Source organism: Uloborus diversus, chromosome 9, assembly GCF_026930045.1.
Source record: "Uloborus diversus isolate 005 chromosome 9, Udiv.v.3.1, whole genome shotgun sequence".
NCBI classification, from domain to species: domain Eukaryota; kingdom Metazoa; phylum Arthropoda; class Arachnida; order Araneae; family Uloboridae; genus Uloborus; species Uloborus diversus.
This window is the reverse complement of record NC_072739.1, coordinates 92,631,189-92,658,699: the sequence shown is the minus strand read 5'-3', so window position 1 is coordinate 92,658,699 and position 27,511 is coordinate 92,631,189. Positions and strand designations below refer to the sequence as shown.

General features: G+C 33.1%; 1 protein-coding gene across 1 annotated transcript in view; it reads left to right on the top strand.

Moving 5' to 3' along the window:
- The window catches only part of LOC129230375 (ATP-binding cassette sub-family C member 10-like), a 93,546-nt gene that overhangs the window by 20,608 nt on the left and 45,427 nt on the right, over positions 1–27,511 (top strand). The window contains exon 3 of the mRNA XM_054864773.1: positions 26,646–26,873. Coding sequence (XP_054720748.1) covers positions 26,646–26,873 — 228 coding nt within the window. The remainder of the gene's footprint in view (positions 1–26,645; positions 26,874–27,511) is intronic.

Below are 27,511 nucleotides of genomic sequence, written 5' to 3'. Positions count from 1 at the left end.
GATAATTTAGTATACTGTTGTGCTTTTTTTTCTCCAATAAAGTTTACTTAATATTTTTTTTAAACTATATTTTAATTTAAAAAAGGCAACATATTTTAAAAACATTTTTTAAATTAATAATTAACAACTTTTTAAATACTGCAATTTAAAAAACACACAATGGAATTCAAGTGAGGCAAAGACAGGAAGCTAAAGGAATTAATAATGAAATAAAGGAAATTTAGTGAATTTAATCAGGGGAAAGGAAATTTTTTTCACAGTTGCTGTAGCCACCCTGAGTAAATACCTATAATTTTCCCTGTTTTCTCGTAAGAAAAATTCATATTGCCACAAAAAACGAAGTTTATCTTCTGTCGCTCGTATTTTTGTTTCTTCTTTCTTTCTTGTCAATGAATAGAACATCCTCTAACTTATACCCATTCTATTTATCTATTACATTCATAATTTAAGTGCTTTTGATTTCCTTTTCCACTCTCAAAATGCTTTTTAAAGGTGCGCGGCCTTCACAGAATCTTATACAAACAAAGCGTTTCAATGATTTTTTCCTGTTCTTGTCAAAATCATCGCTTTCGAGAGTTGAGAAAGGATTCCTAAAAGGAAATTATTTTCTTCATTTAATCTAACTGGTGAAGTGAGGTGGCTTTTACGTCCCGGAAGAATTGAAGTAATGCATTCTAACCAGTGGTTGGAAAAACTACATTTTTTTTTGTAGCGAACTACAACTACAACTACTTTGTTACAAATGTAGTTAACTACAACTACAACTACTTTTTTCAAAATGTAGCAACTACAAACTACTTCTGAAATGTAGTCGCTACTTCGCTACTTTCCAAAAAATAAGTAAATACAAAGCATACACAATAGGTGTCCCTCAAAAAATGAAAGTCAATTTTTCAAATTGCACACACTCTTGTATTTTTCCTCTTGTGTAAAAACAATCGTAAAAATAAATTACTTTTAAATTAAAAAAAAAAACACCTTCAAAAAATACCCAGGAACTAAAAAGCAAAAAGTAACTGATTACACTTACATTCTATTTCCTACCCAAACATAGAAATGAAATTTATTTTAATTAAATGAAATTCCAGTACAAAAATCAACTGAACTAAACACCGAATTATAAAATAAACTATGCTATATGGGCTGCTTGCTAAATGGGCGGTTGCTATATGGGCGGTTTTATGGGGGGTCAGAGGGGGGCAATGCCCCCCCAGTTTTGGGAGGACTTTATGTAGTAACAACACATCTTCCAAAAATCAAAAAAAAAAAAAAAAAATCATTATTTTTTTGTTTTTGTTTATAGTTTAGAAGAGCATGGGTGGATTTATAGGGGGGGGGGGGGGGGCAAAGGGTGCAATGCCCCCAGTTTTGAGAGGAGTTCATATAGTAGCAACTTATCTTCCAAAATCTTATAACAAAAAAAAATCATGATTTTTTTTTTGAATAGTTCAATGATAATGAAGAGACTAGCAAATGTTCTTTTCTGAAGGGAGAAAAAAAAAGGAAAAAAACCGAACATTAAATACAAATAGTACAACTGTCACTGGGGTACTGAAAATTGGTCTAAATTCACTATTTTGGACTGAAAACCATTTGAGCAAGTATATGAATGGAAATATAGGCTAAACGAGCTATGCATTCAGCTGCAACACTTATAATAATTAACGTTTGGGACCCTCCCTCCCCCTCCCCAATTTGCGCTAATAGAATGATCTACTCGTTACGATTTGTTTTCTCTTTTCAGAATGCTTATTTTCAATTTGCGTGATTTCAAAAACTAGATGTTTTATGCTGTTAGAAACGAAAGATTTTGAAGAACCTTCTAGTATCACACGTTCAAATGAAATTGGCTGATTTGAAATGTATGCTATTGCAAAAGAAGTACATAGCTAAAAGGTTTTTGTACAGCAAAATAATATCAAATGTAAGTTAACACCATACTCAACGAATGTATGTAACAATGAAACGAAAAACTGGGAAAATTGTCCAACCATTGAACAAACAGAACGTAAAATCACTGTAAACAATGGGTTAATTTTTTAGGGGAAAAAAATAGGACTCTCAATCCCTAGCAGTTCAAAACTAAATTTCTGATTTTCCAGAATCATACGTTGTAAGGAAAACGTCTGAATAAAAGAAAAAGTGAGGGAGATATATTTCCGGCACGAATGCTTTGCACAATTCTTGTAAGATCGCATTATTACCTGATGAAATGTTTTTCTAACAGTGTTTCCTTTATTTTTTAAAGGAAAAAATTCGTATATATGAAATTAATAGTTAGAACTGTACTTCATGCGCTTGGAAAATTTTCGGCTTGTCTTTTTTTTTTTTTTTTTTTTTTTTGAGAAAGAAAAATAAATACTATCGCAAACTGAATAAGTTTCAGTTATCTGAACATTCTGATTAATTGAATCTTTTTACTTAGGGAAAATACCATTTTCCTTACTTTCTAAATACTATTTAAAAATTAAGGTAAGTCATAATCATCTAAGTCTAAATGAGACAGTTATTGTCATTATTGTAATCTGAGTAATTCAGTCATAAAAAGTTTTGGAAAAATTTGCTGAAATTTGATAAAAACCGATAAAAACCTTACACAGATTGGTAAAATCGTAAAAATCCTTTAATTGTAACAACTGACGAATTTTCGTTAAAATTACAAAAAATCTGCAGGTAAGAGTGAATTACATGCAAGGCCGGATTTGCCTATAGCTTAGGGCCCCTGCTTTGAAGTGGAGAGCTAACTCAAAAAAAATTGTGATTCATTCCTTAAAAAGCTTTACCATTTAAAAATCTAGTAAACTTATCATGACTTATCTCGCCGCATAATAAATCAGCCAACTGAAGTCGAAAACTGGTGCTTGAAAAAACTAATTTCATTTTCAAGTACTTGAAAACCTTGAATATTTGGAAACGTGTGGCTACAAACCTTAAATTTTAAAATTTCCAACAAATTGTAAGGGGAGGAATGCCAAAATGTGTCAAATTCAGCTCCTTGCTACATCTTGCATCAAAAATGTAAAAATCATGGTTCTCGCGTTTGTAACGTATCATATTACTTGAAATAAATTTTTTTGTGACTCACATGCTTCATATCTTGCTATTTATTTAATCCCGGATGCAGAATTTTCGAAATTCTTTTGTATTGATTGCTTTTATCTTACTTTTACTGCATATTGTTAATCTATTTAGCCCGGGGGAAAAAATGATACACTACCCCTATTCCTTTTCGTTTTCTGCATTACTTATAATTTAAAAAAAAAGTTGCAATGAAAAATTAAGGTTTATTTTTTCCTTTAAACTTAAAATAGGCGTTTCTTACAAAGTTTGAACAATACCGTACAACTGTATAATCTACTACTCAATTTCAGAAACTGGAAAGTGCAAATTATTGGTTCTAAAATCCCTGAAAAGAATTGGCACAGTATAGCCTACTAGGGCTCTTGAGCCAAAAACCCAATCTAACTAACCAAACCTTGAAAATAATTAGACAAGTCTTTGAAATTCCTAAGCAAAGTGTGCTTCAATTTTATTTCTTATCAAGTGTATAAATTAATAATTGTTCAAATGGGTAGTATGTTACTCTCTTTATACCTATTCTCTAAACCTGTGCACCATTTCTTTTAAAATATTAACTTGCATCACAAAGCACTTTTAAAGCGTAAAACTTTTTTAAAAAAATGATTTGCCTATTATTTCCAATTAACCCTTATAAGACTTCAAAATTCAGAATTTTATATCCATTTTATATAATTTCTTCCAGAGACCCCCAGGCCCCCTAAAATTGGAGATATTCTATATCCCACTTAAAAGGGAGCCCTGCGTCACTCTCTTAATACCAGCTTCCTCTCTTTTAAGGTCAATTCAAAAAGGACAGCATGATTACACACAGTAATGAAAACGGCACATAAAGAAGTAAAGAATCGTCTTATGCATCACAGAAAACAGATAAAAACATGGAAGGGGGGGGGGGGGGCAATTAAAAATGTTGCTCCAAAAAAAAAATCCTGCCCCCCCCCCCCCCCCCCCAAGAACTCAGTCCTAAATCCGCCTATGGCTATACGATGAATTATTTGAAATACCTAACTAGTTATATACGATCTCTTAATTTTTAATAACCTTTTGAAGTCGGGGCCGCCTATAAACAACTACATAACGCAACTGACAGCCCACCGAATCCTGAATTAACTATACGCGAAATTAGTCTTTAAAACTAAACCTACTCAGTTACGTTAGGTAGCAGTTTATAGGAGGCCCCGATTTCAAAAGGTTATTAAAAATTAAGAGATCGTATATAACTAGTTAGGTATTTAAAATAATTCATCGTATAGCAATTTAAATCAGTGTCTATTTTATAATTCGGTGTTTAGTTCAGTTGATTTTTGTACTGGAATTGTAAAATGAATTTCATTTCTATGTTTGGGTAGGAAATAGAATGGTGTAATCAGTTATTTTTTGCTTTTTAGTTCCTGGGTATTTTTTGAAGGCGGTTTTTTTTTTCTTTTTAAGTAATTTATTTTTTGCTTGTTAGTGGTGTAAATAACACGACGAGCGTCTCGGAGACTTTCGACGACTGTGTAGAAAGGCTTTTGCAAATGCGTAACTAATTACAAAAAAAATTGTCTTCATCGTTAGTTGTTCAACTTTATCAAAGTTTGCTTTCCGGAAGCAAATGCACGAGTCACTAAAAAATAAATAAATAAACGAAATCGCTTTAAGTTTAAATTTGTAAAATTGTTAATTTTAGAATTGTAATATTGTAAATTGTAATATATGTTTTACAATACGTGTCATGTAACTCGTGATAAAAGTCGCGTGTTTCTTCACATGGCCCCAATATAGATGAAGTTTAAAAATTCCACTAGAATGAATTTTATGTTTGCTTCAGAGAATCCTTAATTCAAAATTTTCATTAGCATTACTCCTAATAATATATATTTTTAGTACTTTCTTTAACTATAGGTAAAGAAAGTAGATACCTTTGTTTTATGGCCTTTGTTTATCAATGGGTTTTATATTTAATCGTTTGTGATTGAAATTGCATGAAATTTATTGTTTTACCCTTACCTTTTCCCTAAAGAACAAATAGGGTAAATCAAAGATTTGGAACCTAAGTTAGACCACCCCTAAACAAAACCACCACTAAACAAAAAAAAAAAGCATAAAAACCGGTTCACTAAGTGAGACGATATACAAAGTTAATAAGTACAAATCGATTTAAATGTGAGTATGATATTTGAAGAGTTCCTTCAATTTCATCAAACCTGAACTTGATGACCAATAGACCGCCGAGGAAGTATACCGTTTCAAACAAAAAAAGAATTTTCCTTATCGGTACAGGCAGGGGCGTGCATAGAAATTTTGGAGCCCATCATAAATGACTTTTCCGGACCCCTCTCCATATTGGTAACCCTATATTTCACCCTTAGTTATAAAAATATTAGGCCCCCTTTAGGCTCGGGCCCGGACCAACAGGTGTCCCTCCCCCCTCCCTGTGCACGCCCCTGAGTACAGGTGTCTTCGAGTATTTATGGAACATTTTACAAAGGAAAAACAAATCCGACGAGTTCAGAACCTCCTCCTTTTTTTTTTTTTTTTTTTTTTTGAAGCCTGCTAATTAATATAACCCTAATTTCAAATTGAACTGGCGGCATCGTGAAATAGTAAATCTAGAATATTGGTCAAACTTCAGAAATCATACACAGTTATAATGTATATTATTAAAGAATATAAATTAAATCGTGGGGGAGGGGTGGTCTGTATTCAATTCCCCCGCAATTGAACACTAAATATATTTAAAAACTGGAATATTAAATAAAGAACATTATATTTTAGTACCTAATATAAAACTATTTATAAGTAAATAAAATAATTAGGAAATTGATTCAACTATTAAAGCAGCAAAATATATTTAATTTACTGCTTTGCTACGCAGTAATAAATACATTAGTAACACCTATAATAATAAATTAGCAGGCAGCGCAGCGTTGCGAAAATTAATCATCCATGTGCCGCGAGAATTAAATATCGTTCAAGAGAAAGCCAAAACCTTAGGTGTGAAAATACACCGATCACAGCAAAACCACGTGACCGTGACGTATGAAATTTAAAGTTTCTTGGATTTCTCCCTGACCCTTTATCAGATCCAGACCAAGTTACAATGGGACCATCTGGGAAGTATACCCTTCCAAACAATTTTTTTTTTTTTTTTTTTTTTTTCAAATCGGTCCAGTAGTGTTGGAATAATTCGAAAACATACATAAAAAGCCGCAATACAAAATCATAACCTCCTTTTTTGAAGTCGGTTAAAAAGTTTCATATAATTTGCACAACGACAACCCGTGTCGACTTGCACCTGAAAGTGTAAAACAGTACCTGTATGCTAGGCCAAATCGAAAAAAAAACTTTTTTTAGAAATTCGAAATTTATATTGATAAAACGTTGCCCCTATACCCAACACCCCACATGTACCACAAGAACATTTATTCAAATTAAAAAACATTTAGATATGCCACACTTGACCTAAAATTTATAATTTTATTTAAAAAATTGATTTTTTTTTTCAGTTATCTTTCAAAAAATTACATATAAATTTATATAGAATATCAAGTTCAAAAATTACTGGCGAGCACATTTACAGATCAACAATTACAAACGAATAATAAAAAAATAATATATTTTAAATGAAAAATTTAACTCAACCTGAAAAAAAATCCATATCTTTGAGTACTATGTGGGAGACTTAAAAATTGCAGGAAAACAAAAATTTCTATTTAACGCTAATTCCCTACTTTTCTACTTTACTGTTTATATTTTTTAGCTTGATAATTTCGTAAAATCTTACATATCTGAAAATATGTATCAAAAACTTTATTTTTTGAAGAAAATTATAAATGTTAGGCCACGTGTGGGATATCTAAATGGTTTTTATTTTGAATAAATATTTTTCTGGTGCATATGTGGGGTATAGGAGCAACGTTTTATCAACAGAAATTTTGAGTTTCTAAGAAAAACATTTTACTTTAATTTGACCTAGTACTACACAAGTGCTGGTTCACACTTTCAGACATAATCGGCACTTGTTGCCGTTGTTAAAATTATATGATTTTTTTTTTTTTTTTTTTTTGACGTAAAAGGATGAAATATAAGAAAGTGTGCGACTTGAAAAATCAACTTTCGATTTTTTTGGGGGGCGGGACACCCTAATACACAAACACACGGTAAGAGGATTGAACAAAAAAAGATTGATAAATTAACTCATCAGAAGATACTAAGAAAAATGTCCGTTATCATACTCTCATACACTGTAATGCTCGCATTTATTGTAAGTCCTCCAGAACATTTCAATTTTATCCTTTTCTATAACAATTTCAGTAGCTTCTTTTTATTTGGTGAATACTGTCAAAAATTTAAGCCTCGCTAAAATATTTTTGTTTTTCAATCTTCGGTCTGTTCATATAAAATTCACCAAATTTTCAACTCGCGAAATCACCGATATCTTCATTTTCACGAAAATAAGTGCTTTTTTCAATGTAAATATTGTTGAAATATAAAAATTATGACGGCAAACAAACTAAAGGCGTCGAACAGATAGCAGGTATGGCGTCAAAATGAAATACTTGAGGTTAGCTCGTATTTTTATTAGTCTTATTTCTCATTGCATCTGCTGATGTACTTGTGTAAAATTTGCGCCAGTCAAATTCGTTTGAACATTGAATTTTTTTTTTTTTTTTTTTCAGTTTATTTGAAAGTAGTTTCCAGAAATCGCTACAAACTACTATTTTTTTGTAGTTAACTACTCACTATACTACTTTTTTTAAAAAGTAGTGCGCTACACTACAAACTACTCAAAAATGTAGCTACTACAGTAGCGTCGCTACTTGTAGCGCGCTACTTCCAACCACTGATTCTAACGTTTTGTAATGTTTACATGCAGATGGGTGCAGGGCCGACTCGAGTAATTTTACCGTCCCAGGCGATGTTGACAAATGCCGTAGAGAAAATAACAGTGTATACAAAAGCAGAAGAATTTTTTTCAGATTTTTTGAATTATAACTTTTAGAAATGCTTAAGGTCAATTTCAAATGACCTTCAAAATGAAAAATTCTTAAATTATTCATGATCCCAGTGTTGTCCCAACATGAAACTTGGCACAAATAAAGAAAATAATAGTGTTACAAAGTATATTTTTTTCAGATTTTTAAAATTATAAACTTTTGGAAACACTAAAGGTCAAATGTTAATTCAAATGAACCTCAAAAGGAAAAATTGTATTTTTGTACCAAGTAATATATCATTTTTAAAACTCTGAATGTAAACTTTCAAAATGTATAAAGTTCAAGTTTCTAACTTTATTTGTTCCAGAGTTATGGTCAGGCAAGTATGAGCCGGTGGAGCAAAACATTAAAATTTCGACCTCTTATATCTAAAAAACTACAACAGCTAGAGGGTCAATTTTTTTACTTTCTTCTATATCTAATATATAGAAGAAAGTATTGGATTCGTGCAAATTTTCGAATTTCGAATTTTGACGGATTCGAACGTTTTGAGGTGTGCTGAGTCCATTTCGACCATTTTTGGAAAATGTCTGTCTGTCTGTGTGTGTGTGTGTATGTGTGTGTGTGTGTATGTGTGTCACGTCTGTGTGTGACCAGTTTTTTGTGGCCGCTCTACAACAAAAACTACCGCATGAAATCGAACGAAATTTAGTACACATATGTGCCCCTATGTGAACTTGTGCCCATTAGTTTTTGGCGCGAATTCCTCCAAGGGGGGTGGAGCAATGGGACGTTTTTCGAGTTACGCGTGCTTGCTATTCCTCAGGAAGTAACTGGCGGAATCAAACAAAATTTGGTCTATATGTTGGTATTAACAGGAACAGGTGCTGATTCAATTTTGGTGTCAATAACTTAAACGGGGGTTGAGCTATAGAACGTTTTTTGTCGTCAATTGTGACTGCTGTATCTCAAGAAATAATGAACGGAATGAAAGAAAAATTTATCGGCAAGTAGCCCTTAGTGGGTATAAGAACTGATATTATTTTTGTGTCAACAGCTAAAAAGGGGGGTAGCGCAATCACCCATTCTTTTTTTCCATTTTGAGTGCCCTATCTCAAGAAGTAATGCTACGTTCTGGTTGAAATTTGGAATATATGTGAATCCATATGTAAATAGGCTTTGGTTCAATTTTGACGCCGATCGCTCCAAGAGGTGTTGATTTTTTTTTTTAATTTATTTTTTTTTTTTTTTTTGCGAATAAAAATAGCTTTATTAATGCAACAATAAGAGAGATAAATCGTAATAGATTGTCGTCTGCGTATTTCTCGTGATTTTAATTGTATGGAAATGATCGGAAATTTTTTTTTTTTTTTTTTTTTTTTTTTTTATTTCCAATGGCTGGCAGGAAGAAAAGGTTACAAAGAACAAAATAGCAAAACAAACACAATACACAGAACAAGGAAAAATACAGAAACAATAGGGTGAAATATTTAGCTGCCGATACGCTCTCTTGCTTCCCAATAACGGTCACACAGGCTACGTCTGGAAAGCTGGGTGCAAGTGTGCAGGTGACGAATGTCCATTTCTTCGTTTGAATTGCAAAGGGGACAATTGGGACTCTTCACAATCCTTAAGCGGTAAAGATGTTTTGGTAAACAGTCATGGCCAGTTAAAAGTCGAAACAAAGCCACTGACTCTGCTCTTGGTGCTGAAGGGACAAAATCACGGTTTATAAACCAAGCTTTGTGGTTGCTTCTAGCTTTTAGGTCTTGCCAAAAAAAAACTCTTGATTTTTTCCTCATATATAACTTTATTGCATTGAATGAGACTGGCTCATTTGGTAGTTGAATAATAGCAGACCCCCTCTTGGCCAGAGCATCAGCAAGCTCATTTCCTCTAATCCCACAGTGTGCAGGGATCCACTGCAACACCACTTTTATATTCTGCTGCACCAGATCGTTAATGAAACTGCGACATTCAGAAATTTCCTGCGATTTGCAGCTCTTTATCGATGCTATCGCCTCAATAGCCGCTTGAGAATCCGATAGGACAACGCATCCCTTAAGTTTAAAATCACGGTATTTCAACTGATCTAAAGCCAGGTGTATAGCTTTTACCTCTCCATCGAATGCAGAGGCATATTTTCCAACAGGAATAGAAAAAGAAAAGTGCTCACTGTAGACGCCTGCACCTGCATTTATATGGTCTGCTACTCTTGACCCATCGGTATATATATGTATCCATTCATTTTCGGGGTATTTGGTGTAAATCGTCTCCAGAGCAATGGCCCTAAGAACTACTTGGTCAGTCTCACTCTTTAAAACAGGCTGTATCAAATTTAAATCATAATTCACTGGTTCGTATTCGCATGGGTTTGTTGGTAAAGGGAGCGACTGTAGGTTAGAATTGATGTCATACATTCGTTTTGTATCAAGCGCAAACTGCACAAACCCCTTTTGCGTTTTGAGAGATCTCGGGTGCAACTCCGGTTTCCATTCGTTTCTAAATGGTATTCTTTGCATTTTTTCAAATAAAAGTAGAGTTTTCTCCTCTATGTATGATTTCATTGATCTGAAGTTAGTAAATAAAAACAATGCATCCAGTGGTGTTGATTTCACGGCTCCTGTTATTAGGCGGAGTGCTTGGTTATGTATAGTTTCAACTCTGTTCAGGACATGTTTTGATGCAGTGCTCAGTACCTCACAGCAATAGCTCATTAATGGGAGAACAAACGTCCTATAGGTAATTTCAAGCGTATTACGACTACAGCCCCATTTGCAGCCCGCTAGGCGTTTCAATACGTTTAAACGTCTGCATACCTTTTCAACAGTCTTCTCAACGTGGGATTTCCAATTAAGCTTGCTGTCAAAAGTTACTCCCAAATAATCATATTCATCAGTATGGGATAGAATATCCTGTTTAAATTTTATTTCAGGTTTTATTTTCTTATGTGCAAGCGAAAACGTCTGAACAGCTGACTTTGAAGCATTTAAAAACATGTTATTATTATCACACCAACTGGACAATGCCCCCATAGCTCTGTTAAGTGTCTCCTCAATGTTCTTGACTCCATTGCGTTTTTTAGTTTCAGTCCATATGACCAAATCATCAGCAAAAAGAAGGCATTTAATACCTGGAATAGATTTAATCGACTGGATCAAATCATTGATGTAAATGTTGAACAAAATGCAACTCAAAATTGCTCCCTGAGGCAATCCAGTATGAAGTAATTTGTATTTTGAAAAGTCAGTTCCACATCTTACCCTACACAAACGTTGATGATCGGAAATATTATCTCAATGATTTAAAATTTTTAACTGTTGCCATCTTATGTTTGTTAATAAATAAAATATTTGTAATTAATTCAAGTAAGGCTTTTAAAGTAACTTTCAATTTTCGCTCTTTGTTCTGTTTTTACAATAATTCAGACATTGGGATGGTCGTCAAGTTTTTGCATGTGTAATTTTGTTTTTGTTAGGAATATTGCTTCCTCGTCAAGCATGGGGAGGGATCAGAAAAAGGAAAAATATAGAAGAAAGTTTCGTGATGGCCACAACATACTAGTTTTTTTTGAACAATCACGATTGCTTATTGTTCTCACTTGACTGTTTTTGACGTTCCTTTGATTTTTCCCACCGCCACCCTCCGTCCTCACCATCACCGTCGACGGGCTCCTCACGATGCTGCACCTCTAGCGAAAGCCGTCTCCAGGTTGCATCCATGTCCTACATACACGCGCATATACGTACACAACTACACACACACACATACACACACCTACACACACACACATACACACACCTACACACACACATACACCTACACACATACACAAACACACATACAAACACATACACACATGCATACATACAGACACCCACACATACACACACAACTATCCGCACATTCATGCCTGCACACAGACACAAACATATGCCTACACACACATACACATACCCCCCCCCCCCACAGACACAAACACACATGCCTACACACACATACACATAACCCGTACACACAAACACGTACCCCCACACACAAACACACACGCCTACATACACATACGCGTGATTGCGAAAAACATAATTTGAATTCAAGATGTCAAAATTCAAATTAATTTTTTTTTTTTTTTACCACTTATTAAATGGGTATGAACCTGTAAAATATTGTTATAATCTGTGAGCACTCACTTTTTAGGTGTGTGATTTGCCATGGAATCTTACTAATATTATATATGCGAAAGTTTGTCTGTATGGATGTATGGATGTTTGTTACTCTTTCACGCAAAAACTACTGAACGGATTTTGATGAAACTTTACAATAATATAACTTATGCATCAGAATAACACATAGGGTAGTTTTCGTCCCGTTATGGAGGGCGAAACCCCCTTAGGGGGGCAATAAAACACAATTTTTGTATAAATTCTCTAATATTGGGATGAAAAAATACTTGCACATATTTACATTATATGTCCATCGAAAGCTCTGATTTTTCTACTGAAGATGGCACCTGTTCGAAATTTCTAAGTAGAATAAAAAACGAGTTATGAGCTTTTTAGATCCATGTTCGAAGGCTTTCCTCAACTCAATACAGTATTTAGTGTATCATCTCAACTCCCTGTCGATAGCGACAATTGTTGTATTGTTGACTTTCTTTGCTTTTCGTGATTGTTCAAGGCTTTTCTCAAGTCAAATCTTGAAGTAAGATTTTTGCACAAGATTGGCAAATAATACATGATTTGGCTGATGATTTTCCATTTAAACGGAACTTTAATGTAATTAATGGTTTTAATTATTATTTATGCTGATTGAACACTTACTCATTATCCAAACAACCAGCAGATCGCCAAAATTTTTGCAGAAAGATTTCCGTAGCTGATGCATTTCGCAGTTTTTTCAACGTTGCTGTTTTTGAAGCCGAAGACTACGTCATAATAAAGTCAGACCAAACAACGCAAGTAGAAGCACAAATTTGTAAATTACAGCAGACACGTGTTTCGGCGTTACAGGGAACGCCTTTTTCAATGCAAAAAATAATGAGCTTATGGATGAAGGATGTCTTTTCATCCATAAGCTCATTATTTTTTGCATTGAAAAAGGCGTTCCCTGTAACGCCGAAACACGTGTCTGCTGTAATTTACAAATTTGTGCTTCTACTTACGTTGTTTGGTCTGACTTTACTATTCAGCACAAAGGTATTTATTTATCTTACGTCATAATGTTTCTCAGCTTTCGCCATGTAAACAAAATATCGCCAATCAAAGAATTTTCAAAAGACTTTTTTTACTGTGTTAAATAATCCAGCAACTAAATTAGGCAAATCCATAAACAACACAAAAACTTCCATTAATTTTCCTTTTTGCACAATTTCAAACAATCACCAAATTGTATTACTTATTTTGGTAACATTTCGGAAGAAACTGTTTAGCGCCATTTTATGGTGACCAAAAATATCTCAGCATCTGGCGACGATATCTCTGTAACGAAAATTCATATCATATCGTTTTACAAAGTAAGGAAAGAATGGGGGAGCATCATCGAAGGTACCCCGAAACGACTTTCGCAAATTCGATAAAATCGCACCAAGAGCCACAATGATTGAAATTTCCCGAAATAACTAAAGCAAGTATAAGGGGATTACGAGCGCAGCTACTTTTTTTTAATCACTTCGTACTTCATTAGCCATACAGAGAAGGTTTTAGACTCCATGTTAAAAAAAAAGTATCAACAGATTAATCTTTTTAAATATGAGAAGATTAATTTCATGTTTTTTAAATTTGTATATGCTTAAATATAGTGCTTTCGTTTCTAAATCAATACTACTTTGTTCTTTATACTTATTGCTATTTTAGTTTTATGGGTAAGGAAGAAACTCGATTTTTAATCACGTCAAAAAGATGTGTTTTAAATTCTTTCACTTAAAACAGAAAACAAAAGCAAGTAACGATTTTTTCTAATAATTATTACTGACCCAGGCAGCGCCGGGTATTTTTGCTAGTGACCCATAAATAAACACCGAATTGCATGTATTGAAGTTACAGAATCTCTATAATCTTTAATCATTTAGTGTTGGATTTTTCTCAATAAGAAACTCTTTCATGTGGATCAGCATTTTTAAATTTTCTCTTTATGATGTTTCCTGTTTCTACAGTTTGCTCGATTCTATCTTATCTTACCGGCCCGTGTATCGGAAGAAGGCGTTAATTGGGGGGGGGGGGGGGAGATTTTTCTGTAGATGTTAATAAATCATTACACTGTTTATTGCAGATGCTTAGGAGGAATCAATAAGAAGTTGTTTCGTCATTAGAAATTCAAAGAACATTTTCTTAGTGTTTTTGCGAATCTTTCCGAGTGATTTTTTCTTTCTTTTTTATGGCATGCTTGAATGATTTTTAATTTTTTTTTCTTCTTTGAAGTGATAATTCGCTGCTAAAAGTTAAATATTCTTTATGTTTTGTATGCGTTGCTTTTGTATGCGAAAGGGCTGTTCCATCCGCATTCAAATTTTAAAAAAATCAAAGATTTTGATTTTTTGTCGAAATTTGTCAAAATTAGACCAAGTCTGTGGAGAACCACATTTTCTGTTTTATTTTTATCTTAGTACGTGTGTGAAAGAATTCTGCATAATTTATCCAGTTTTCCTTTGTTTGTTGGTTACAAGCTCTTATTATATAGGAGTCGAGTGCAAGATGTGTAACTCGTACAAAGTATGAAAAACTCCTTATTTGCGCTCGAATTATTTTGAGCATACTATTAGTTTCTACATTTTTGTATCAACTATATGAAATTAATTTTTATAAAAATCAAGTTCCAATATTGGAAATTGTTGAATCAATAATAGTTTCCTCTGATTGGCTTAAGTATGTAGTTTTTTGAATGCACTACTTTATGGTGTTATGCATAAAAACAAAGGCCCATTTTATGTCAATGTTAGTTTATTTATCGTTTTCACCGTGTCCATTTGAAATTTATACTTCAGATGTGAATTAAAGATCAGTCAAAACTGCGTGAAAGACGACATTTTGTGTGTAATATTTCAATCCATCAATATTCTGTTTTCTTGTTCTATCTGCCTCGTCAAAACATAATCAGGTCATTCATAGTTCTATTGTGGATGGATGAACAACAACCTTTATTGAATCCAACATGGCGCGATAATGCATGCCACGACGTGGAAGAACACGGAACTCTGGGTTCTGCTGAAGAATGCCATATTTTATCCAGAATGTTCTTTTCTTGGGTTTATCCATTGATGTCAAATGGTTTCAAAAATCGTCTGAGGAAGTTAAATGACTTATTCGATTTGCCAATTAAGTTGCAAACCTTGTGTATCTTTGAAGCTTCTTCAAAAATTTGCACAAACGTTTCACTGGGAAGTCAAATAACGGAGCCCCAAAATGTTGTGGGAGTGAGAAAAGCATTTCATTTATTTGGAGAATTGCATAAACATTTTGCATGCGAGTTTTATTTGATAGGAATCTTGAAATTTATGTCAGACTTTTCATCTTTTTGTGGACCAATTTTATTAAATGCCATTGTGTCATTGATCGAAAATGCTGGGGCAAATAGTAGCATTTTTCATTATGTTTTAGTGCTGCTTTTTGCAGTCTCTTTTTCTGCTTTGACTACTTCTCATTATAACTATCTGATTGCTAAATTTAGTCTCAAAATCAAATCATGCCTGATAATGGCAGTATACCGAAAAATGCTTCTTGTAAGTAAAGTTACATTAAATAATTTTAACTCGGGTGAAATTTTAAACTTTATCAGTACTGACACAGATCATTATACTGTTGTCAGAATTTTCATCAGTGTTGGAGTTTACAACTTCGAATGATTTTTGTTTTCGTTCTGTTGTACTCACAAGTTAATATTTTCTTTTTTGTCGGTTTTGGGTTTATGCTAGTTGTTGCCTCCTTAAATTATTTTATTACAAAGAAGATTGCACTCTACAACAGTTCAATGATGAAAGCTAAAGACATGAAAATGAAGGTAAAGATTTTGCTAATCGTATAAAAACATTTATTACTAATTTTAAAGTTTGAAATCATTGTGTTAAATACTAGTTGCAGGGTATTTTTCATTCACTTAAGTGGTGAAAATTCCTGTTTGGCTCACACCAAAAAGGATTATTATGAATTTTGTTTTGTGTTAATTTTCTTTTTTTATGTGCTCAATGTTTTGTAATCTTGCTTTATTTACCATTTATTCCGCTCATTTTCATTCAAAATTATTTTACTTTTTGACGCTTTACTTGCATGCTGTTTTCCCTGCTTTGCACCATTTTAATAGGATTCTAGTTTGGTGAGAAATTGGCGAGGTATCGCTAACTTTGCTTTATTTTTGACGCCAAAGTTGGCTAGAAAGTGCCAAGTTTGCGAACATTTGGCATCACATCATTTTGAACCTAAGAGATAACTATGGAATTTACTGAAATATTGCCGTAATTTCTTCAAACACTATAAATAGAAGCCTCTCCGAGTCTGCTCTTATAATCCAGTTTTCTGTTATCTGTAAATGTATTTTTGTTGTTAATCTTTAATCTTTGTTGCCTACATACTGTGTAAGATGGGTTCATTATTATTATTTTTAAATTTAATTTTTTATACGTTTTAAAACAGACTTCAGATTTTTTGGATATTAATTTCGTTTTATTTATAAACATTCATGAAATTTAAAAAAATATTTTAAGCAATTTTTCTGTGGCATTGACTTTTTTATGGTGTTAAAAGATAAACCACTTTGTACCTTACTGACTCAATTAACATTTATCGTTTACGACACCAGGTACATTAATACACTGTATGAGTAGAAAAGGAACGACAAAGTTGAATTTGATTTTTTTTTTTGCTTATGAAAGCTAAAATAAACCAAGCAATTGTGTTATGTTTTATATAAGCACTTACATTTTAAAACTGAATACAATTTAATATTTTTTCAATTTTATTATATTATAGTGTTTTTAACTACCCAATTAGTAAAATCGCGTGTTTGAGTTCATTCCATTACTAAAAGTTATGAAAAGCAATGTGAATTAATATATTCATGCTGCACACTAATGAAATTAAAATAATTTCTTTAAATATTTCATAAATGTTAAGGTTCAGAAACATATTATAATCTGTAGTTTATGAATAGAAAGTTTTGTTTTGAATAAAATTAGAAGTTTATTGTTTTTTTTTTCTTTCATAAATTTAAATGTTTTAAGCATTAGCAGGCATCCTATTCGCAACTCCAGCGCTCGAATACGCTACTTTGCGGTGATTTACAAAACTGCAGAAAAAACTAAAACATTGCCACATTGCGTTCCACGTATGTCTGTTGACTTAAACATAGGCAGTTTGTTCTGAGTATTTATTAACGCATTCGATGTGTCTTGGATTGCTTTCAACAACAGAAAGTGTTCGAGCTCCTCAAAATAATGTTAGTTTTCATTATTTCCCTCTAAAAAGTGATTTGATTGAGAAATGGTGAAAGCGCGTTAACACCAGAAAACTCTGGATTAGCAAACTTGGATAACGTTATACCAGGTAAAAAATTTTATTGTTTTGTGTGAATTTGTAAGAATATGAGTTTTTTTAATCTTAAATTAATTTAACAAACCATATTTTACAGCAGCATTTAGTTGGAATAGACAGTATTCAAAATTTTTTCTTGAATATATTATCGTAGAACGAAATGAAAAATGTTTAACCGAGAAAGAATTTATTTTGTTGCTTTTATTCTCAGCTGAAAGGTTTCGCCAAATTTGTTTAGGGTTATAGTTTTAGTATTGTGCGAGCTAAGTATCCTTGGCGAGATTCCGCCCATGTTAGTTAAATCATTTTTATTTTTTATCATGAGTGGAATAAAATGGTAGAAAGATTACAGAATTCGATAAGTAAGAAGAAATAATGGTAGATCAATTGAAAAGAAAACTACCACCATATATCCGTGAGAATTTTGTTGATGATTTGTATAGCATGACATAATTAAATCATAACTCAGAAATTACAAACATACCAAACAGAAAAATTTAAAATGAACCGATTCGGCAATTTGAGAAAAATAACTCAGCTACAAATGCAAAACAATTAGCGCTAGCCAAGCAAGGCAAAGAAGTATCATCTTCTTTTGACAATAATTCGTAATGTCATATAATTAAATTTTCTAGCATTAATTGTTATTCTTGTCAGGCCACAATTATTATTTAGTTTTATCAAGAATTGATAAATATCGAATTCAACATCGTGGAAATGGCTGCTTAGAACTACGAACTACGTATTTTGCATTAATTTCTAACGTTTAGTAATGCTTCTTGAATTCTCATTTCTTTCTACGTGGGCCAGAATATCAACAAGACTTTGAAAATTGATTTAAAAAGAATAAAGCGAAAAAATCATGCATACGAACAAAGTTTACTAGACTTATTAGCATTTTCTTCGTTACCACATGCGTTTGTTTTAGTTTTTTTCCGCCATTAGACAGTGACTGCAGTGCCCCCTATAGTTCGTTGGAGTTACGAATTTTGAACTACAGTCGACTCCCGCTACAACGCGATCCGACTTACGCGAAATGGCTATAACGCGATTTTTTTCACTAGTAAAGAAATTTAGACAAAACACGAATTCCGGGCCCGCAACACGAAAATTTTCGGAAGGTAATCGCGGTGTGTAAGTATCGGCTTTGTTATTGGCTACTTAAAAGTTTTTTTCGTGAATGGACTTTCATCCGTTTAGCATCACTGAGATCGGAAGTTTCCACACCGCACTAGTCCAGGGTTCGTACGCCCTTGAAAAACCTTGAAAAGTGCTTGAAAAAAAAAAGTTCATTTTCAAGTGCTTGAAAACCTTGAAAAAGTTTTAAAACCTTGAAAAAGTTTCTTAGTGCTTAAATTCTCCCAAAAATCAACGAATTGTGCTTAGAAGTTTTAAAAAAGTATTTCACCAATGCAATTTTCTGAACATGTGTTCAGTATGCAACATCGCGAAAAATTGCTTCCGTGTTTGGGATTTCAATCCTTTTGCATCTTGTAAATATTTTGATGTTTTTTACAACCGAAAGATATTTTGACATATGGTACCTTAGATTAGTTTATTTTTTGTTTAATTTCATTAATTAACAAAGAAATTTATTTGGAAACCATGACAACATTGACCTTACTCGGGTTTCGCGGAAAATTGCTCTTGTGTTTGAAATTTCAATCTTTTTGCATCCTGCAAATATTTAAATATTTTGGCTAATCAAATGTTAGTTTCGCATATGCTACCTTAGATTACTATATTTTTTGTTTAATTTTAATAAAAAACAAATAAATTTATTTCATGGGAAACATGCCACGTCGAACGAACTCAGACGAATGAATGCGAAAAATTGCTTCTCGTGTTTGAAATTTCAATCTTTTTGCATCTTGCAAATATTTAAATATATTCACTAATCGGATGTTATTTTCATATTTACTACCGTCGATTAGCATATTTTATGTTTAATTTCAGTAAAATATAAGTTTATTTTATGGGAAACATGACAACATTAAACTTAATTCGCGAAAATTTGCTTCCCTTGTTTGAGATTTCAATCCTTTTGCATTTTGTAAATATTTTTATATTTTTGGCAATTAGTAGTTATTTTGACACTGCTACATCAGATTAGCTTATTTTATTTTTTATTTTAATAACTAAAGAGTTAAAGAATTTATTACCTTGGTCTTGTTTAATTATTTGCTAATTTATTTTTCCAATTTTGAATGATTATCTTTACCTAATTTTTGGTCATAGCAGATTTTTTTTAAAAAAAATTAAATTTCAGCAGTTGAGCACCTAACAAATTAACTTAAATTTTGTATTTTAAATATAAAGTTGATTTATATAATTTTATTTATAAGTACATCATTTTTTATGTCTGCTAAAATAAATAAGGTGTATAACAGGGGTGGTTGTGTTATGATTATTCACTTGAAATCCAGTAGTGTTCGTTTTTATGCTTTTACCTCTCTATATCTCCAATTTTCCCCTTTTCCTCAAATGTTCAAAATTACTACTTTATTAAGGTTGTGGGTACTTGGAGCTTACCGAAAGAGGCTTTAATCAGCAAAGGGGTAGATAGCTTAAGGAGGGTCATTCATCTTCATTTGGATGTAATAAATTGACCAGTACAAGCCTAGCTAGGCCCAGTGCCTGTTGCTGGTTATCAACAGACACTGGGCATGGTATTTCTAAGCAAAATATTTTGACTTAATAAACTATTTTATGAATTGTATGCATAGCAAAAGTTGTTGTTGTACATATGTATATTCAAGTAATAGGGGTCTTAGTTTTAAAAATTATTTCCCCCCCCCCCTCGCCCCATTTTGCTCTTTGAAACTTTCAGGTAATTTTTTATGAACTCACAAATCACCTGAATATTATTGCCTTTCTAAATTTAAATTCTAATTTCAACAATAACCCATTTTTTCCCAAAATAAAACTACTTTTGTCATAATATATGTCAACTTCTTGTGAATCTTTTCAATTTCGAAATATGGCTCTATAAATCTGAACTTGCACATTTATTGTCTATTGCAAGTTAATCAATGAAAGCTGAATAGGCTCAAGTTTGCATTCAGAGTATTTATCACTGCTTAAGCTGCTTTTGTATATTTTGAGGTGTAGAGACTGGACTGTGGACTTTCATAAACTTTTCTTACTTCCTAATTTTTAAATTTACTCGAGGACAGTTGAAATGCCTTGTCTGAACAGCTAATAAATAAATACGAATAATTGATTTGCAAACCTAATATTTTTAGAACTTAATAGTGAAAACTGAAATAACTTTCTGGGTAGTGTTTTTGTCCTAAACGCCCTTATATTGTAATAAACCACTGTATAGATATTGGAAATAAATGTTGAAACCGGGGGGGGGGGGGGGAGTGACTTCAAAAACTCCTCTCTGGCAATGCCATTGCCAGAGAGGGGGTGGGCCACTTGGGTATTTTAGTTTCTTCCCATAAAAGTTGCACTTATGAAAGGTTTTTTTTTTAAGTATTAATTTGCTGATTCTAGAAAATATACAAACCTCTGACTGCTGCAACCTTTGAAAAACCTCAAAATTAAACCTCTTGGTATCTGCTTCTCTTTATGACCAAACTTTTCAAACATTTTCAGAAAAACTTTCAACGCAGTAGATCTTTCATCAAAGCGTCTCTCGTTGTAGAAAAAGCAATTTTGCTTTCCTATACTTTTTTGTATTATTGCCTTATTTCTATGTGTTTGTAGTAAATGAAATCTGCATACAATATTTTTAGTACAAATTTATGATATTGCCTTGAAAACAAAATTTTTTACCTTGAAAAGTACTTGAAAAGTGCTTGAATTTTTTTCTGCCTAAAGGGTATGAACCCTGTAGTCTGATGCATCGCTTACACAAATAACTAGTCCTCATTTTCCTTTTTTTTTTTTTTTTTTTTCATTCTAAATGTAAAAGTTGTTGAAATATAATGACTCCTAAGAGAGCTGTTTCATCTTGTGAAGATAGTAAGAAAAAAAGAAAGTTTCTGACAATTAAAGAAAGCTAAAGATCATATGCTTGAACAAATGCGTCAAAGGTAGGACGACAATTAGGTATGAGTGAATCGTCCATAAGTAAAAGTCAAGAAAAGGAAGTCTGTAAAAGTTCACCGAGTAGTATCTAAGCAAAATGCAAAAATTAAGAAAATAGAAGCTGCTCTTGTTTTGTGAATTTCAGAAACCAGGAAGAGGGGTGTTGCGTTGCCATAGATGGAAACGTTATAAAAGAACTAGTGAAGCAACTGTATTGTGTATTTAACAATTTATAAGAATAACGGTTTGATCATGCAGCATGAATCATCATCATCTTCACTTTTTTAAGTTACAAATATCATTACTGGATCCACTGTACAGCAAAACAAAAGTGCATTTTTCCCCCTACATACTGTACGTACCGTACTGGTTTATTTTGTGTCTTTCTTTCCCATTGATTTTGTGCATTGTAGCAGTATATTTTATATTGAATAAAACTTTTTTTTTATTTATTTAAAATACTAATAAAAATTCAGTTTTCTTAGGTAAGAAACAGTACTGTATGGTTAAGAAATGGTTTTTAACAATTTGAGGTGGTGTTTACAAGTGCCTTAAGTAATTGGGTATGTTTATAAAAGTTTTTACATATACCCTTTCCCACAACGCGAAATTTTGACTTACGCGAGGGGTCTTGGAACGCATCCCTCGCGTAAGTCGGGTCTCGACTGTATTATATATATTTTTAGCCGTTTTAGTGTATAAAAAAACAAGCTCTGATATGTGTAGCCGCAGTGTGGGGGGGGGGGGGGGGGAGCACGTCTTTGAGGAGCCCAACGGCCCAAGAAATTGAAAAAAAAAAAACTAATTTGCATAACATTACAAATATGCACAGCTGGCCTCTGGGGAGGGTCCCTACCCAAAATTTGTACATCCCAGCCTCATAAAGAACTATATAGTTTTTTCTTTGTTCTTTCTCTCATTTAAGAATAACATCATTACAGTAACAGGAATATTGCAAAGGTTCAGTTCTAAGTTATTGGAATCAAACACACAGTATGAACTCACTCGGACAGGCATAGAGAGACTTAGGTGGTTGCAGTAGCTACTGTTTCTGCCGCCCGGAGCGGCTCCTCTATTTGCTGCCCTTTCATTAAGAAATTACTAATACACATTAAAATTATCGAAATTTATTGAACTTAAAATTAAAAATTTTATTTAAGGAAAAAGACAAACTAATTTAATTCGTATTCTTCCTACAAAAAGAGGGGGGGGGGGGGGCTCTCTCGAAGAATGCTAAGAATTTGCTTCAGAAATCGCCTAAATTTACGTCAAAAATTACTAACAACATTTGTCAGTTTTAGCCTTGTCTGGTGATGTTAGGAGGTTGGGAGGCTTTTCTAGAATATTTTCTGAAATTCAAGTTTTGAAAATTCCATTTTAGTCTATCTCTTAGAAGACGATAAGGGAATGAAGAAGGCTCAAGAGCTCACTATGAAAATACTTTAATTTTGAACTCTGATGAGCACAGCTCAGGCAGTGAGAAGCAAAGGAGCGTAAATGGACTTTTTCAAGAAGAATGCGTTTAGAATTTAGACCCTAGGTTGGATTTCATTGACATTTTTTTTCTAAATCATGCTGTACAGCAGCACCTACCAGGACTACAAGCCCAAGACAGGGGAGAGTTTCACCTACCACCCGGTAGCAGAAACTGCTAGACGCAAGACGAGCGTTGCAGATTTTTCAGCGACCTGCAAATAATTTTACAAAAGAACAAAAAGAAAGATAAATTAAGAAAAAAAAAAGAAAAGAAATACAACTTGGCCAAGATCGTTTAGAGATCGTTTTTGGACCGGAAAAGCGATGGGTGGTTTCAGCAAGAAACATAGTCGCCATATTTGGTTATTCACAAGATGGAATTAGATAAGATGCTTAAGTGCCTAAGTTTTCAAAAACAAAGCAGAATTGAATGTTTTATTGTATTGCAAACAAATGAAAATAACTTAAAATGTGCAGCAAATCGTTTATTTTTCATTTTTTAGAGTAATTTTCTTGAGAAATGAAAAGTTTTAAATTTAAAATTTCACCTTATTCTCGTTGCTTTGGACGTAGAAGCGCTAAAAACTTTTCCACTAAAGTGTAATCTCATGAGGATTTTTAATTTTAAATTATTACTTCCTTTTACGAAAAAGGAAGTATTGCATTCGCGAAAAAAATTTCACTCAAAAATGGACCTTAATTTCCATTTTGCTCACCCCCGAATGAATGTTTTTTTTTTCGACTCGACCACACGTGGATAAGTGCCTAAGAACGTAAGGTGGTGTTATAATTTGGCGGACACTTGGCGATATATCGCCAGTCTTTTGGTCGCCAAGTTTTGCCGCCAACATGGCGACAAATTTGACGATTTTTTTTTTTATTTTATTTATTTTCGTTTTTTTTTAATCCGATTTCAAATTGGCCACTTTTGGTGATATTTAGAGAGCTAACTATTGAACCGCATTAAATTTTCCAATAATGGGGAAATAACATTAAATTGGTGTAAAAGGAAATCATGTGATGCACACATCACTCGTTTTTTTGCAACAAATTCAAAAATTTATATCTTAATTTTCAGCGTAGTCGCCGTGTTTGGTCATTCCCGTGATATTGGTTCGCAAGACTCTTTAAGTGCCTACGTTTTCATAAACGGAATTGGATGTTTATTGCAATGCAAGCTGTTGAATATTATGCAAAATGTGCCATTTTTTTCGGATAATTCTTAATTATTGTCTTGAAAAATGCAAAATTTTATCTTAGAATGATATCTTATCTTCATTGCTTTAGAGACTAATATGCTAACCTGACGATTTAATCTGAATTGTAGTTTTTAAGGATTTTTATTTTTTTTCTACTTTTATGTAACAAATTCAAAAATCTCTTTAGAATCATGCATTTTTCGCGTAGACGCCATGTTTGGTCATTCGCAAGATGGAAACAGACGAGCCTAAGTTTCCAAAAACGGAATTTTACGTTTACCTCAATACAAACTATTGAAGATTACATAAAATGTACAATAAATCATGTTTCTTTTTAAATGGTTTTCATTATTACCTGCGCAATTGTATTTGCTTTTACTTATTTATTTATTCATTTTTTGAAAAAAATTTCGAAAACTTATTTTAACTTAAATTTTTCAAAAGCATTCAATAGGCTACATACTTAAATAAATATGTATTGAATAATTGTTTTTCATAGTGTGCAGAGATCTATTTATTTTTATGAAAGTAGTGAAAACTGCCCATCCCCTTTTTACTTCCTTTTACAAAAAAGGAAATATTGTATTCGCAAAAAAAATTTCACTAAAAATCAACCTTAATTTCCATTTTACTCACCCCCGAATGAATATTGAGTTTTTTTTCGACTCGATAGCACGTAGTGCCTAAGAACGTATAAACACGCGAAGTATCCATAATGACGATTCCCGAGTTAATCACAACGAATTTTCTCGTGACGTCCGTATGTGCGGATGTGCTTATGAATGTCGCATATTATGCACCTCCCCTTTTGGTTGCATTCGTAATTTTCTAAAGGGGTCTTTCGCCCCTTTTGGGGGGGGGGGGGAATCATTGTTAATTTCGATGTAAACTCAATTGGTGTTAGTAGTCATACCAAAACCTTACATTTCGAAGCATTTTTTTTCTTTGTCCTCAGTAATAGATTATAAGTATGATTCCCTTATTTTTTTTACACATCAAAGGCGCTGAATCGCCGCCCCCAAAAGTATACCACCCAGGGCGGACCTCCCCACCCTAGCTATGCCACTGGATGGATACAACATATTTTATGTTCAGAACAACATTTTCTAAAACTAAAAAAAATATTCAAGAAAAACTTTTGAAGTGATTTCAATCAATGATATTTTTTAATCACTTGATTTAAATAGTAATTTAATTATTCATGGTTACGATTTCATTCATACATGCAAAGTTAAATTTTCGAAACAGTTTGCAAGAGTACTCATTATGTTGAAACAATGGTGTTATAGAAGTATTTAGAGGTGTCCATCCCCCCAAGACCATGGGTACAGCCCCACCTCCCAAACATCACAAAGACCCCTCCCCAAATTGGGAGCCTGCCCCCCAAAGAAGAAAATACCCTGTAAAACTACCCTCCCTAAAAATTTTAAAAGCACAGTCTGCGCCATGATCCCCCTCCCAAGGTGGCAAGCCTATGAAATATTGAAGTATTGAAGTTACTACAGTATCTGAACACCATTTGGGCACCTTGTTTTATAGTGAATCTTGATGCAATCTCACAAGTTTTCACAAGTTGAACTTTTTTAATGAATCTACAGTTCCAAAATAATATTTGGGGGTTTATTTATATAATTTTGCAGGAGTATTTTATGATAATTATTTTTACTTCCTTTTACAAAAAAGGAAGCATTGTATTCGCAAAAAAAATTTCGCTCAAAAATCGACCTTAATTTCCCTTTTGCTCACCCTCGAATTAATGTTGAGTTTTTTTTTTTCGACTCGATTACTCGTGGATAAGTGTCTAAGAACGTATAGACACACGAAATACCCATTTTGACGATTCCCGAGTTAGTTACAACGAGCTTTCTCGTGACGTCTGTATGTACACATGCACGTATGTGCGTATGTATGTCGCATAACTCAAGAACGGTATGTCCTAGAAAGTTGAAATTTGGTACTTACACTCCTAGTGGGTTCTAGTTGTGCACCTCCCCTTTTGGTTGCATTCGAGTGTTTCTAAGAAGGTCTTTTGCTCCTTCTTTGGGGGAAATCATTGTTAATTTCGATGTAAACTCAAGTGCTGTTACAATTTAGCGGCCACTTGGCGATATATCGCCAGTCTTTTAGTCGCCAACTTGGCGACAAATTTGGCTTTTTTTTAAAAATCTGGTTTTAATTTAGCCACTGTTGGTGATATTTAGAAAGTAAACTATTGAATCACATTAAAATTACCAATAATGGGAAAATGACATTAAATTGGAGTAAAAGGAAGTCATGTGAGGCCCACATCAGCTCGTTTATGTGGTTTATAAATAGAAATCTTCTGTTCAAAAAGTAGATATTTTTAAAAAATCCAACATTTTATTCCTGCTGTTTGTTATTTCATCTTATTTATTGATTTTTTTTTTAAATTTTAGATCATGAATGAAATTCTAAGTGGAATAAGAATTATAAAAGTGAATACTTGGGAAGCTTTGTTTTACAACAAAGTAAATGCTACAAGACATGAGGAAATGAAGTACTTAAAGAAGAGGAAGTATTTAGATGCTTTGTGTGTGTACTTCTGGGCTACAACTCCTGTTATTATGTCGTATTTGACATTCACATTGTTTTCTGCTCTGGGCTATGAGTTAACTGCTGCCAGGGTAAGCTATTCATTTTAAATTCTTAATTTTGAGCAAATTAACTGCTACTTAGTATTACTGAGTAGTTCTACATCTGAAAGACTTGAGAAATGAATTTGTTATATAGTTTTTAAAATATTTATTTTATTTTAAATTTCCCGGTTAGAGTTCAGATTTAGGTGCGTTCATTCAATGACTTTGGTTATTCTTTGAAAAAGAGTTCTGTATCTAAAGAAGCTAATTCTTCAACTGATTGCTCAATCTATGAAAGAAATATAGTCAGGGCCTGATCAAGCTAAAGTGTTGCCCAGATGCTGGTAAACCTTAGTGACCCTGTCACAAAAAAAAAAAAAAAAAAAAAATCTGCACTTTCAAAGTACTCTAAAAAGGGGAATGTAAGAATAAAATTTTTCTTATTTTGGTGCCCCTAAAATTATGATCCCAAGATCCACAGACTCCCGGTACCATGAGTTAATCAGACCTCGACTGTAGTTCAGACGAGGCTAACTGGGCAGCATCGGGAAGACTATGCAGATCCTAATTACACCATTGCATATGCTGCCAGGTTAAGTTTGCCCCAACTGTAGTCACTATGGGTTTGTTTGCATAGCGTAACTGATTAACCGCAGTTAACCAGTGACTAACCAGGTGCCTTCTAA